This window comes from Pan troglodytes, chromosome 7, assembly GCF_028858775.2.
Source record: "Pan troglodytes isolate AG18354 chromosome 7, NHGRI_mPanTro3-v2.0_pri, whole genome shotgun sequence".
In the NCBI taxonomy this organism is placed as follows: domain Eukaryota; kingdom Metazoa; phylum Chordata; class Mammalia; order Primates; family Hominidae; genus Pan; species Pan troglodytes.
In genome coordinates, this window is record NC_072405.2 from 87,327,301 (window position 1) to 87,341,902 (window position 14,602).

A 14,602-nucleotide genomic window follows, 5' to 3' on the forward strand; every position below is an offset into this window, starting at 1 on the left:
TAAGAGAGTGAGAGGGTACCAGTTCTTCAGGATCATTTGGGCTTTAGAAGTGTTTTTAATCTTTTGGGCCTGACAAAAACAGCTTATTTCTTTCTTATGAGAGGTTTAAGACCTACTCCAGTAGTAAGCAGGACAAATTTTTGAGCTCAGATGAATATAAATTGAAAAGGGCAAACTCTCTATCAAAAAAGTAAACCTGTTAAAATAAGTTGTAAACCTGTTAAGATTCTTTTTTGACACTACCAAATTTTTACATTTATTCCCAGTGTCTCATTTAGTTATTTTACAATGCTACAAAATATGGTTCTGGAATAATTTCAAAAGAAGTTTAATTTACAGTATGCTTTGCATTTTGGGAAGACATTTTATCTTGGAAACATTTGCCGTTTCTTAAATTTGAATTATGTCAGTGAGATATATTTTAATCACTTCTTCCATCTGTTGGGACTTTTAAGAGAAAATAGCACTTTAAAGATAAGTAAACTATTTCTTGACAGTTTTCCATTTGATGAAATAAAAAATTTTAATAGATGAGCCTATATTTTAAAATGTATTTTAACATCATGTATTATTACTTCCTAACTAGTCTGCTATATAAAGTATGTATCCATTATAAATGAAAACATAAAGGCAAAAAAGAAATAACGTTTTTCCTCTGCTTACTCTTTTGTACTAAGGATTTATCTTTTGTTCTTTTTCCTTCACACATTTGATTCAAAGCTAGGAGAAAATTGGAAGTCATGTACCAGCAGACTTTTTTTTTTTTTAACTCTTCACTAAGTTTAGACAAGTGAAACTGGGTAGTTATAAGGATATGGGAATTTTTGCTTATCAGATGTTATTACTTATATTTTTTGAATGACTGCGTAGAAACTTAAGATTTTTTAATGTCTGTTTCAAGTACTATGCTATTAATCTGTTTCCGTTTTTATCTGTTATAGATTATATTCAATGTCCATATTGTCAGAGGAGATTCAATGAAAATGCAGCTGATAGACATATAAATTTCTGTAAAGAACAGGCAGCACGTATTAGTAATAAAGGGAAATTTTCTACAGATACCAAAGGAAAACCAACTTCTCGGACACAGGTGATAAGTTCAGTTTTAATAATTGCTATAAACGAGAAAATGGCTCATGGACATTCATAGATTATTGTTTATGCTTTTCATGACATTAGACTATATTTTTCTCACCTGCTTTTATAGATATATAGTTTTATATATCTATAAAAGTTGTATGCTTTTAGCTCTTATATCTGTAAATCATTTCAAGCTAATTGTGTATAGTGTGAAGGGGCAATTGTTCCTTTTTTCTATGTGGATATTCTATTGTCTTAGCACGTTTTGTATATATAAAATATATAAAAACTATATATATGTATACATGTTTTTAGATTATCGAGTGAAAGACCTTGTTACATATTCTTGGTCTTTTCTCAGATGTATATTAAGAATATTTTCTCCCATCCTGTGACTTGGCTTTCCATTTTCTTAAGGATGTCTTTTGAGGGGCAAAAATTTTAAAATGTGATTAAGTCCAACTTATTAATTCTTTATGATTTATGCTCCTTATCTTGTATCAAAGAAATCTTTGCCTATACTAGGATTGCAGAGATTTTTCTCCCATGTCTTCTATAAGTTTTATGCTTTTAGCTCTTACATCTGTAAATCATTTCAGGCTGGTATTTGTGTATAGTGTGAAGTAAGGGGCAGTTTTTCCTTTTGTTTTCTATGTGGATATTCTATTGTTTTAGCACGATTTGTTTAAAGGACTTTTCTTTCCCTGATGAATTGCGGAGGCACCTTGGTTGGAAATCAGTTGAATATAAATGTATGGGTTTATTTCAGGACATGCTGTTCTGTTCCATTGATTTATATCCCTGTCCTTTAGTCAATACCGCATTATCACTATACAGAATAGTGAACCTTAATAAGCCTTAAAATCAAGTAGTCTAAATTTTCCTACTTGAATTCCTTTTAAAATTTTCTTTGGCAGCCGGGTGCAGTGGCTCCCGCCTGTAATCCCAGCACTTTGGGAGGCCAAGGCGGGCAGATCACAATTGTCAGGAGATAAAGACCATCCTGGCTAACACGGTGAAACCCCGTCTCTAATAAAAATACAAAAAATTAGCTGGACGTGGTGGCGGGCGCCTGTAGTCCCAGCTACTTGGGAGGCTGAGGCAGGAGAATGGTGTGAACCTGGGAGGAGGAGCTTGCAGTGAGCCTAGATCACGCCACTGCACTCCAGCTTGGGCGACAGAGCAAGAGACTGTCTCAAAAAAAAAAAAAAAAAAACTTTGGCCATTCTTGATTTACATTTATATATACATTTTATAATTGACTTGTCAACATCTACAAAAAATGACTTCTAGCATTTGAGATTATATTAAATTCATAAATCAATTTGAGAAGAATTGACATTTTAACAATATTGAGTTGTTCAGTTCATGAACCTGTTATATTTTCTGATCATTTAGATTTTATTTTAGCAGTGTTTTGTAGTGTATATTATATAGGTCATACACATGTTTTGTTAGATTTTTCCAAGTATGTCATGTATTTGGATGATCTCGTAAATGGAATTTTATTTTATTTCATTTTTAGTTGTTTTTTGCTTGTTTAGAAAAACTGGATTTTTGTATATTAATCTTATACCCTGCTATTTTCCTAAATTCATTTACTAATAATAGTCTTCTTGTAGATTTCTTAGGACTTTTCTATGTATACAGTCATGTCACCTATAAATAAGGACAGTTTTATTTTCTTCCCTCCAACCTTTTGGCTTTTATTTCTTTTTTGTGATTTACTGCATGGGCTAGACTAATGTTGAATAGAGGTGATGACAGTGGACCTCCTTGCCTTGTTTTTCTGTTCTTAGGTGAAAAGCATTGTTTTTCACCATTGTGTATGATGTTCCATCAATTACTGAGGGAAATATGTTAAAATTATGACTTTTCTTACATTTCTCTTTAGTTTTGCCAGCTTTTAATTCAAAATTTTGAATTTCTCTTATTGTTTGCATGTGCATTTATAAATTGTTACATCTTCCCCATTTATTGGCACTTTTATCATTATAAATTGTTCCTTTTTGTCTGTGGCAATATTTGTTGTGTTGCAGTATGTTTCATGTGATAAGAATATAGCCATTTTAACATAATTATGCTCACTTCTTTTCTCTCTATTCCTTATATATGTGTTTTTGCATTGCTATAATTGGTTTTTGTATTTCTTTTTTTAAAATCAAATCTAGTAACTTCATCTTGTTGGTCAAAACTGCCTGTCATTTACATTTGGTGCAATTATTGATTTGCTTATGTTTAGGTCTGCCATCTGTTTTCTCCTTTTGTAATTTTTTAAAAAATTCACCATTTCTTTTCCCTTTTGTCTTCATAAGATTTCATTTTCTTTTTTGGCTTTCTAGCTATAATTCTTTGCATTTTTGAAAAGTGATTGCTCTAGGAATAAAAAATGCATCTTTGACTTACCCATATCTATGGATATTTTTATTTACCTCTGACAGGTTTGTGCTATTGTTTCATATATGTAACTCTAGATATTATAGGCCTGTCAGTACTCTTGATGTGTATTGTTATGCTTACTGCCTTATTTATATATTTATTGAAATTATAAATGTGCAGATTATAGATGTATATATTTATGGGGTACAAAGTGATACCATGATTCATGGATACAATGTGTAATGACTAAATCAAGCTAATTAACATACTATCACCTCAAGTACTTACCATTTTTTGTGGTAAGAACATTTGAAAATTTTTTTCTCTTTGCAATTTTGAAAGGTATAATACATTATTGTTTAATGTATTCACCATGCTATGCAGTATATCTCAAAATAAAAACCACAACAAAAACTTACCCCTTTGACCATCATCATCATCTCCTTGTTCTTTCTTCCCTTTCCCCCTCCCTTTAGCCTCTGGTACTACCATTCAGTTCTCTGCTGCTTAGAGTTCCATTGTTTTAGATTCTACATGTAAGTGAGTACATGTGGTACTCACATGCCTGTGCCTGGCTTAATTTCTCCAATTCCAATCCCTATAGTTCAGTCTTATTTATTATTACTATTTTTTAATCCTTAACTACTAAATCTGCCACCTGTGGTCATTTGCAGTTAGTTTCTGTTGACTTGACATTTTTGCTAAATATGGATCATGTTTTCTCTTTCTTTGCTGGTAATGTTTGGTTGAAAACTAGACATGACATGGTAGGTAATATATATCAATTTCTGTTTTGTTCTTTTGCAAAGTGTTTTTACTTTCTTTCCTTTTTTAGGAGGGGAGCAGTAAGGAGGTCTAAGTATAGGTAGTTAAATCCAGGGTGTACAGTGTAGGTTTTCCAGTGGTTTCCAGTAATCTTTTTGTTATAATTGCTGCTACCTGTAGGATGGTTATATAGCCACTTCGCCCCTCCAACATTGAGCTTGTAATTTGTTTTTTTTTATTAGTAGTAGTATACTTTAGTTTTAGGGTACATGTACACAACGTGCAGGTTTGTTACATACATATACATATGCCATGTTGGTGTGCTGCACCCATTAACTCGTCATTTACATGGAGTATATCTCCTAATGCTATCCCTCCCCACTCCCCCCACCCCACAACAGGCCCTGGGGTGTGATGTTCCCTTTCCTGTGTCCAAGTGCTCTCATTGTTCAATTCCCACCTATGAGTGAGAACATGCGGTGTTTGGTTTTTTGTCCTTGTGATAGTTTGCTGAGAATGATGGTTTCCAGCTTCATCCATGTCCCTACAAAGGACATAAACTCATCATTTTTTATGGCTGCATAGTATTCCATGGTGTATATGTGCCACATTTTCTTAATCCAGTCTATCATTGTTGGACATTTGGGTTAGTTCCAAGTCTTTGCTATTGTGAATAGTGTCACAATAAACATACGTGTTTATGTGTCTTTATAGCAGCATGATTTATAGTCCTTTGGGTATATACCCAGTAATGGGATGGCTGGGTCAAATGGTATTTCTAGTTCTAGAACCCTGAGGAATCACCACACTGACTTCCACAATGGTTGAACTAGTTTACGGTCCCACCAACAGTGTAAAAGTGTTCCTATTTCTCCACATCCTCTCCAGCACCTGTTGTTTCCTGATTTTTTAATTATCGCCATTCTAAGTGGTGTGAGATGGTATCTCATTGTGGTTTTGATTTGCATTTCTCTGATGGCCAGTAATGATGAACATTTTTTCATGTGTCTTTTGGCCGCATAAATGTCTTCTTTTGAGAAGTGTCTGTTCATATCCTTTGCCCACTTTTTGATGGGGTTGTTTGTTTTTTTCTTGTAAATTTGTTGGAGTTCATTGTAGATTCTGGATATTAGCCCTTTGTCAGATGAGTAGATTGCAAAAATTTTCTCCCATTCTGTAGGTTGCCTGTTCGCTCTGATGGTAGTTTCTTCTGCTGTGCAGAAGCTCTTTAGTTTAATTAGATCCCATTTGTCAATTTTGGCTTTTGTTGCCATTGCTTTTGGTGTTTTAGACATGAAGTCCTTGCCCATACCTGTGTCCTGAATGGTATTGCCTAGGTTTTCTTCTAGGGTTTTTATGGTTTTAGATCTAACACTTAAGTCTTTAATCCATCTTGAATTAATTTTTGTGTAAGGTATAAGGAAGGGATCCAGTTTCAGCTTTGTACATATGGCTAGCCAGTTTTCCCAGCACCATTTATTAAATAGGGAATCCTTTCCCCATTTCTTGTTTTTGTCAGGTTTGTCAAAGATCAGATAGTTGTAGATGTGTGACATTATTTCTGAGTGCTCTGTTCTGTTCCATTGGTCTATATCTCTGTTTTGTGTTTTTAGTTTCTTGCAGTTGGCTGGCTATTTTTCTAATTTCCTATTTTTTATAGTTTGCAATTTTCCATTAATATTTTCATAGTTGTCTCCTATTTCTTTAAATGTAGTACTCATAGTTGTTTGTAATGTGTGTCTGATAATTATAGCAATATCAAGTGACTTGTATGGATATGTTCCTTGTTTTTTTTTTTTTTTTCTCATTCGGTTTCCTTATATCCTTATTTCCCTGATTATTATTGACCTTTGCTGCTTGTTACAAGTAAAAAGGTATTCGTGATTATCATTCATGCCTTCTTCCAGAGAAGATGTGTGCTGTGCTTATTCCTTTTAGGTATCTATGAGTCTTATCAGTCTGGAAACATCTGAAATTAAATTATTGGCTTAGTTTGCTTGACCAGCCTAATAATGCAAATTTATACAGCAAATCCATGTGATGTTCAGGTCATTATTACAATCCCATATGGTTTGGCCTGGAAATTTCTTTTCCTCTCATTTGACATTCAGTGCTTTTACAATGATTTTTTATTCTTTCCTGAGCATTTTTAGTTGTTAATTGAAAGGTTGGTCTAAATAGTAAGTTCTACCATTTTGTCAGAAATGGATGTCCTACAAGTTCTTTAGACTTTTTCCAATTTCATTAGTCATTAGTCTTTGTATAAATATTTTTGTAAGGAAATGTATGAGATTTGTGAGCAGCATAAAAACACAAAATAATAATTACCGAATAATAATGAATGAAAGAAATATGTTGAATGTAATTGTATAAAATCATTTCATTCTCCTGGTCATTAAAATGGATTTATACAAAATTGTTGGTTGATAGAGTCATTCTGAAAGTCTTCATAATAGCACACAAAACTGTTGATTGATAGAGTCATTCTGAAAGTCTTTATATACCAGTAGACTTTCAGCTTGATGTTGTAGAATAGATAGAATATAGCTCAGAAAGGAAGGAGTCAGATTATCTAGGTCAGGGAAAACAGCAAGATACCGAGGGGGAGGTGAATAACGTTTTAAACAAGCAGTTTTCGGAAAGGAAACTAACCTGACTAGTTCTTGTCTAAAGTAATGGGAAATATTATAGGATATAAGTAATGTTGTTCTAGGTTCTGAATAGCTCAGAAAACTCAACAATAAAATTTAGTAAAATAGTGGGAAGTCTTACATAGAGAGTGAGAAAGCAAAACATTTTTTGGAGACATGTTCTGCCTAAGTATTTGTAAGCCATTAAGTTGTTAATAATTCCTATTATATACATAAAAATCTTTAGTCTCCATTATGTAATGCTACCAGGAACCTTTCTGCCTGTTTCCTGCCTAAAGACTTGACCTCTCAATATGTAATAGGCCACATCAGCGCACTTTGTTTATGCTAATCATTTTGCTCTTTTTTGATTGTTTGTACAGTTTGAGTGGGTCAACAGTCTTGTTTCCTAATCCGATTTTATTAACTCTGTTTTTATAGACATAACTCTCGTAGTTTAACAAATTTTTGTTAGAGCTTGTTTTCCCTATTGCTATAATTTTAAGTCTTTTCTAATGTCTGTCTTTCTCTCTCTCTATATATATAGTGGCCCAGATGCCCTTTTAAACCAGAAGCACCTCTAAGGTTTTAAAAAATCAGTATCATTATATGGTTCATCTCCCAAAGTCTCATAGACATTTGTTAATTTGAAAGACATTTACTGAAGGTTTTGGTTCTCTATTTTTCAGGTGCTGGCATAATACTGCAAAATGTGAATGCTACTTTTTTTGTGTGACCGTTTATCAAGATTTAACTTTTTAAAAATTCACATACAGAGTTAGAAGGATATAATGTTTGACTTCAAAATTGGTTTTAGCTAGCTATTTTTGGTAGTAGTGCATCTTAAATTTTATATTGATTGTTGGTTATAAAATATGATTTGATTTTTGAAAATGATGATTTAAAACCAATTTTTCTTTCTTTTTTTTTTTTTTTTTTGAGACAGAGTCTTGCTCTGTTGCCAGGCTGGAGTGCAGTGGCGTGATCTCGGCTCACTGCAAGCTCCGCCTCCTGGGTTCACGCCATTCTCGTGCCTCAGCCTCCTGAGTAGCTGGGACTACAAGTGCCCACCACCACGCCCGGTTAATTTTTTGTATTTTTAGTAGAGACGGGGTTTCACTGTGTTAGCCAGGATGGTCTCGATCTCCTGACCTCGTGATCCACCTGCCTCGGCCTTCCAAAGTGCTGGGATTACAGGCATGAGCCACCGTGCCCAGCCCGTTAAAACCAATTTTTCACATGAAATCTTGATACCGTATTGGGCTACATTACAAGCACCTATGCAAGTATGATTTTCACCTTATGGTTGAAGCATTGGGCTAGAACCAGCATGAGTCTAAATTCCTCCTCTGCTGTGAAGTTGGGGCATAACCCTGGGCAAGTTCATTTCTTGCTATTGAAGCAGGTGATCAGTAAGATACTTTTATTGTCAGGTAACTGAGCAAAATTTGGCTCAAAAAGAGAAAGTAAAATAAAATTAATAAAGATGTCTCTTTAGAGGAGTAGAGAAATATAAAAATCCAAGATAAGCTGAAATATCTTAGGTCAATGCATACTCCATTAATTTAAGATGGTCTGGTGAGGATAGTGAAGCCAGAATTAGCTCTTTCTCTTCATATCAGGGAAATCCATAAGGCAGCTGTTGTAAAACTTGTTCAGGTAATAGGTCATCTTATGGTTTTTATCAGTAGGAAATATGGCTGAATTATATGTATGGAATATAAAACCACATCCAGGAACATATAAAAATCTTGACCTTTAAAGCTGCACCATAGCTGTTTCTAAGTTTTTCTACTAATGTTTGTTTGGTGTTTAAAATCTTAACTTTGAGGAAGTTTTTTCCGTTAGACCTTTTTTTCTTTTTCCTGTGAACTGAAAAAGTTGCTGTTAGTTTGTTTTAGCAGTGGAGCATCTGAGAGGGAGTCTAGTTTGGAAAACCTTTGAGGTGATATATTTTAATCTATACTTCCTCAATTTGTATAATTCAGTAGAAAAGACTGTTCATTTAAGGGAATGTGAGCTGTTTCTTTCCGATTATTTTTTTACTGTGGTATAATACATGTAGCATAAACTTTACCATCTTAATCGTTTTTAAGAATACAATTCAGCGTATACTTACAAGTGTTTTAATACATTAATGATGTGCAACCATCATCACCATTCATTTCCACAACTCTTTTCATCTTGTAAGGCTGAAATCCTAAACCCAAAGAATGTTAAGTTTTGAACCACTAGTTTACAATCCATAATCAAAAAGTGATGTTGATTAATTTTTTTTCCCATTATTTTAGTATAAGCCACCCGCACTTAAAAAGTCAAATTCTCCTGGAACTGCATCATCAGGATCTTCACGATTACCGCAGCCAAGTGGCGCTGGCAAAACTGTTGTAGGTAATGATAGCCGAAAAGCAACTTGATTTGTTTTTGAAACCATGTTGGCAGAGCAGGAAATAAAGATAGTGGTCTATTCTGGAATATTAAGATAGATTTATAATTAAGAAGAGATGTAGAAGTTAAGTAATTATTTTTTAAAATAAGATAACTTTGAGTAGTTTCTACTTTTAACCTTTTTTTTTTTTTTTTTTTGAGACGGAGTCTTGCTCTGTCACCCAGGTTTGAGTGCAGTGGTGGAATCTCAGCTCACTGCAACCTTCGCCTCCCAGGTTCAAGTGATTCTCCTGCCTTAGCCTCCCGAGTAGCTGGGACTATAGGCGGGTGCCACCATGCCCACCTAATTTTTTGTATTTTTAATAGAGATGGGGTTTCACCAAGTTAGCCAGGATAATCTCTATCTCCTGAACTCGTGATCCCCCAACCTGAGCCTCCTAAAGTGCTGAGATTACTGGCGTGAGCCACCGTGGTGCCGAGCCACTTTTTTGTTGCTTTTTTCAGCTTAAATGTTGGCCCCAGATGTTGTTATTGATGTCATCTGTTCAGAATAGTCAGCCCAGTACTTCCTTGATTCTTTGATCCAGCATTTTCCTCTCATTTTATGCTAGCTCTTCGTAGCTTTCTGAACTGGGCAATTGTTCGTAGTAGTCAAACACTTAATAGTTAGAAGAAGATATTGACCACTGACATGTACCTTTATTTATATATCAATTGTAAGAGGGACATTTAGAAACTAGAAATGAAGGATGCTATATGTCGTCCTCTGGAAATGCCATTTAAAAAATGTCTTCAATGAAAACTTGATTTATAGTTGCAAAGATTATTACTAAAGCATTGTTTCCTTTGTTAGATGCTCTGTTTTATGTAACCTTTTTTAGAGTATTGTTAAAAATAATGCTTTTTTATTATAAGGTGTTCCTTCAGGTAAAGTGTCTTCAAGTAGCAGCTCTTTGGGAAACAAACTTCAGACCTTATCTCCCTCTCATAAAGGGATAGCAGCCCCTCATGCAGGGTAAGTCTACACTGGATATAATTATTAGTGGTATATAATTAAACGATACTAAGGTTTTATTATGTTTTGATAATTGCTTTTTCATTCATCTTCATTTCCTAAGTTCATTTGTCTTTTAACATTTTGCTGTTCAGGAGCACACTCACTGCTGTTAGTCTAAGGAAATAATTTGAAATGTTGAAGATTTTTATACTAACTATAATTTACTAAGCACTATGTATCAGGCACTGTGCTAGACATTTTGCATATATTTTTGTTAAAACCACTTCATAATCAAGAGAAAAGAAGATCAGAGAAGCTCAGTTTGCTCAAAGCCACATAGCTGTTAAAGTTAGACGCAATATATAAATTGGGATCTCTTTGACTGTAAACACTGGACTCTTTTCACGTTTTTATTATAATGTTAGAAATAAATAAAATCACCAAAATGTCTAGCTTTGTTTGAATAGTAAATTATGAAAATCTATAAAGGGATATTTTGCAACTATAGTATGTATATAAATTTTAATAAGGTGATTCTGTTAAGAGGAAAATGTTAGCTACTGAACTCCATGTGTAGTATGATAGAAGCAGTGGGGTGATTCTCTTAATTTAATCCTTTTTTATATTTTTCTACTGTTATATTTACATGGCTTTTAATGAAGTATATAATTAAACTTTCAATAGTTATGGGAAAAATTGTAACAGTGGAGATATTAATATAGAGCCATATATTTTTAGAAATTTACTTATTTTTTATTTTGATAAATCAGAAAATTAAGGGATTGCCACAGGACCATTAGAATGAAGGTGTATGTCTATATCTTTACATATACTGGTTCAGTTGATTAATGAAATACAGCACACATTATTTTGTTTTTTTAATTTTAACTTTTAAGTTCAGGGATGCAAGTGCAGGTTTGTTACATAGGTAAACTTGTGTCATAGGGAATTTGTTGTATGCATTATTTCATCATCCAGGTATTAAGCCTAGTACCCATCAGTTATTTTTCCTGATTCTCTCTCTCCTCTTATCCTCCACCCTCCAAAAGACTCCAGTACGTGTTGTTCCCCTCTATGTGTCCATGTAGTCTCATAATTTAGCTTCCACTTATAAGTGAGAACATGCAGTATTTGGTTTTCTGTTCCTGTGTTAGTTTCCTAAGGATAATGGCCTCCAGCTCCATTCATGTCCCTCCTAAGGACATGATCTAATTCCTTTTTATGGCTGCATAGTATTCCATGGTGTTTATGTACCATATTTTCTTTATCCAGTATATCATTGATGGACATTTAGGTTGATTCCATGTCTTCAGTATTATGAATAGTGCTGCAGTGAACATATGTGTGTGTCTTTATAATAAGAATGATATATATTCTTCTGGGTATATACTCAGTAATGGGATTGCTGGGGGAAATGGTAGTTCTGTCTTTAGGTCTTTGAGGAATTGCCACACTGTCTTTCACAGTGGCTGAAGTAATTTACATTCCCACCAACAATGTATAAGCATTCCTTTTTTCTCCACAACCTCACCAGTGTCTGTTATTTTTTGTCTTTTTAACAGCAGCCATTCTGACTAGTGTGAGATAATACCTCATTGTGGTTTTGATTTGCGTTTCTCTAATGATCAGTGATGTTGAGCTTTTTTCATATGACAGTTGACCGCATGTATGTCTTCTTTTGAAAAGTGTCTGTTCATGTCTATTGTCCACTTTTTAATGGGATTGTTTTTTTTCTTGTAAGTTTGTTTTTTTCTTGTAAGTTTGTTTTTTTCTTGTAAGTTTGTTTGTTAAATTATAGATGCTGGGTATTAGACTTCTGTTGGATGCATAATTTGCAAATATTTTCTCCCATTCTGTAGGTTGTCTGTTTACTCTGTTGATAGTTTCTTTTGCTATGCAGAAACTCTTTAGTTTAATTACAGCCCATTTGTCAATTTGTGTTTTTGTTGCAATTGCTTTTGGCATCTTCATTATAAAATCTTTGCTGCTGCCTATGCCCTGAATGGTATTGGCTAGGTTGTCTTCCAGGGTTTTTATAGTTTTGGGTTTTACATTAGTCTTTAATCCATCTTGTGTTAATTTTTGTATATGGTGGAAGGAAGGGATCCAGTTTCAGTCTTCTGCATATTGCTAGCCAATTATCCCAGCACCTTTTATTAAATAGGGAATCCTTTTTCCATTGCTTATTTTTGTCAGGTTTGTCAAATATCAGATAGTAGTAGGTGTGTGGTCTTACTTCTGGGCTTGCTATTCTGTTCCACTGGTCCATGTTCCAGTACCATGCTGTTTTGATTACTGTAGCCCTGTAGTATAGCTGGAAGTCAGGCAACATGATGCCTCCAGCATTGTTCTTTTTGCTTAGAATTACCTTGGCTAGTTTGACTCATTTTTTATTCTATATTAATGTTGAAATAGTTTTCTCTGGTTCTGTGAAGAATGTCACTGATAGTTTAATGGGAATAGCATTGAATCTATAAATTGCTTTAGGCAGTATCACCATTTTAACAATATTGATTCTCCCTATCCATGAGCATGGAATAATTTTTCATTTATTTGTGTCGTCTTTAATTTCTTTGAGCATTGGCTTGTAGTCCTCCTTGTATAGATCTTTCACCTCCCCAGTTACCTGTATTCTTAGGTATTTTATTCTTTTTGTGGCAATTGTGAATGGGAGTTTGTTCCTGATTTGGCTCTCTGCTTAACTGTTATTAGTGTATAGGAATGCTAGTGATTTTTGCACATTGATTTTAGAATCCTGAGACTTTGCTAAAGTTGCTTATCAGGTTAAGAAGCTTTTGGGCTGATATAATGGGGTTTTCTAGATACATGATCATGTCATCTGCCAGCAGGGATAGTTTGACTTCCTCTCTTCCTATTTGGATGCCCCCTTTATTTCTTTCTCTTGCCTGATTGCACTGGCCAGAACTTCCAAAACTATGTTGAATAGGAGTGGTGAGAAAGGGCATCTTTGTCTTGTGCCAGTTTTCAAGGGGAATGCTTCCAGCTTTTTCCCATTCAGTATGATGTTGGCTGTGGATTTGTCATAAGTGGCTAATATTTTGAGGTATGTTCCTGCAATACCTAGTTTATTGAGAGTTTTTAACGTGAAGGGATGTTGAATTTTATTGAAAACCTTTTCATCATCTATTAAGATAATCATGTGGTTTTTGTCTTTAATTCTGTTGTGATTAATAGCATTTATTGATTTGCATATGCAGAGTCAACCTTGCATCCCAGGGATGAAGCCTACTTGATCCTGGTGGCTAAGCTTGTTGATGTGCTGCTGGATTTGATTTGCTAGTATTTTGTTGATGTTTATCAAGGTTATTGGCCTGAAGTTTCCTTTTTTGTTGTGTCTCTGCCAGGTTTTGGTATCAGGGTGATGCTGGCCTTATAGAATGAACTAGAGTTGAGTCCCTTCTTCTCAATTTTTTGGAATAATATCAGTAGGAATTGTACCAGTTCTTTGTGCATCTAGTAGAATTCAGCTGTGAATCCATCTGGTCCTGGGCTTTTTTCAATTGGTAAGCTATTTATTACTGCCTCAGTTTCAGAACTCGTTATTTGTCTGTTCAGGGATTCAATTTCTTCCTGGTTCAGTCTTGGGAGGGTGTAGGTGTCCAGGAATTTATCCATTTCTTCTAGATTTTCTAGTTTATGTGTATTGAGGTATTCATAATATTCTGTGATGACTTGTATTTCTATGGGGTCAAGTGGTAATACCCCTCTTGTCGTTTCTGATTGTGTTTATTTGAATATTCTCTATTTTCTTCTTTTTAGTGTAGCTAGCAGCCTATATATTTTATCAATTTTTAAAAAAACAGCTCCTAGATTTGTTGATCTTTTGAATGTTTTTTCATGTATCTTCTTCAGTTTAGCTCTGATTTTGACTATTTCTTGTCTTCTGCTAGCTTTGGGATTTGTTTGTTCTTGGTTTTCTAGTTCTTTTAGTTGTGATCTTTGGTTGTTAACTTGAGATCTTTCTAACTTTTGATGTGGGCATTTAGTCCTATAAATTTCCCTTTTACACTGCCTTAGCTGTGTTCTAGAGAGTCTGGTATGTTGTTTCTTTGTACTCTAAGTTTCAAAGCACTTCCCGATTTCTGTGTTAATTTCATTATTTATCCAAAAATCATTCAGGAGAAGGTTATTCAATTTATATGTAGTTGTAGGGTTTTGAGTTAATTTCTTAATCTTGATTTCTAATTTAATTGTTCTGTGGTTTGAGAGAATATTTGTTATGATTTCAGTTCTTTTGCTTTTACTGAGGATGTTTTACATCCAATTATGTGATCAACTTTATTTTATTTTATTTTATTTTATTTTTGAGATGGAGTTTCACTCTGTCGCCCAGGCTATAGTG

At 34.1% G+C, this 14,602-nt stretch overlaps 1 protein-coding gene across 2 annotated transcripts in view; it reads left to right on the plus strand.

The window, feature by feature from the left end:
* Positions 1–14,602, plus strand: part of ZC2HC1A (zinc finger C2HC-type containing 1A) — a 53,480-nt gene that overhangs the window by 22,063 nt on the left and 16,815 nt on the right. For both annotated transcript variants that reach the window (XM_024345193.3, XM_024345194.3), the window contains exons 5-7: positions 942–1,090; positions 9,146–9,245; positions 10,158–10,257. In XM_024345193.3, the coding sequence (XP_024200961.1) occupies positions 942–1,090; positions 9,146–9,245; positions 10,158–10,257 (349 nt within the window). The remainder of the gene's footprint in view (positions 1–941; positions 1,091–9,145; positions 9,246–10,157; positions 10,258–14,602) is intronic.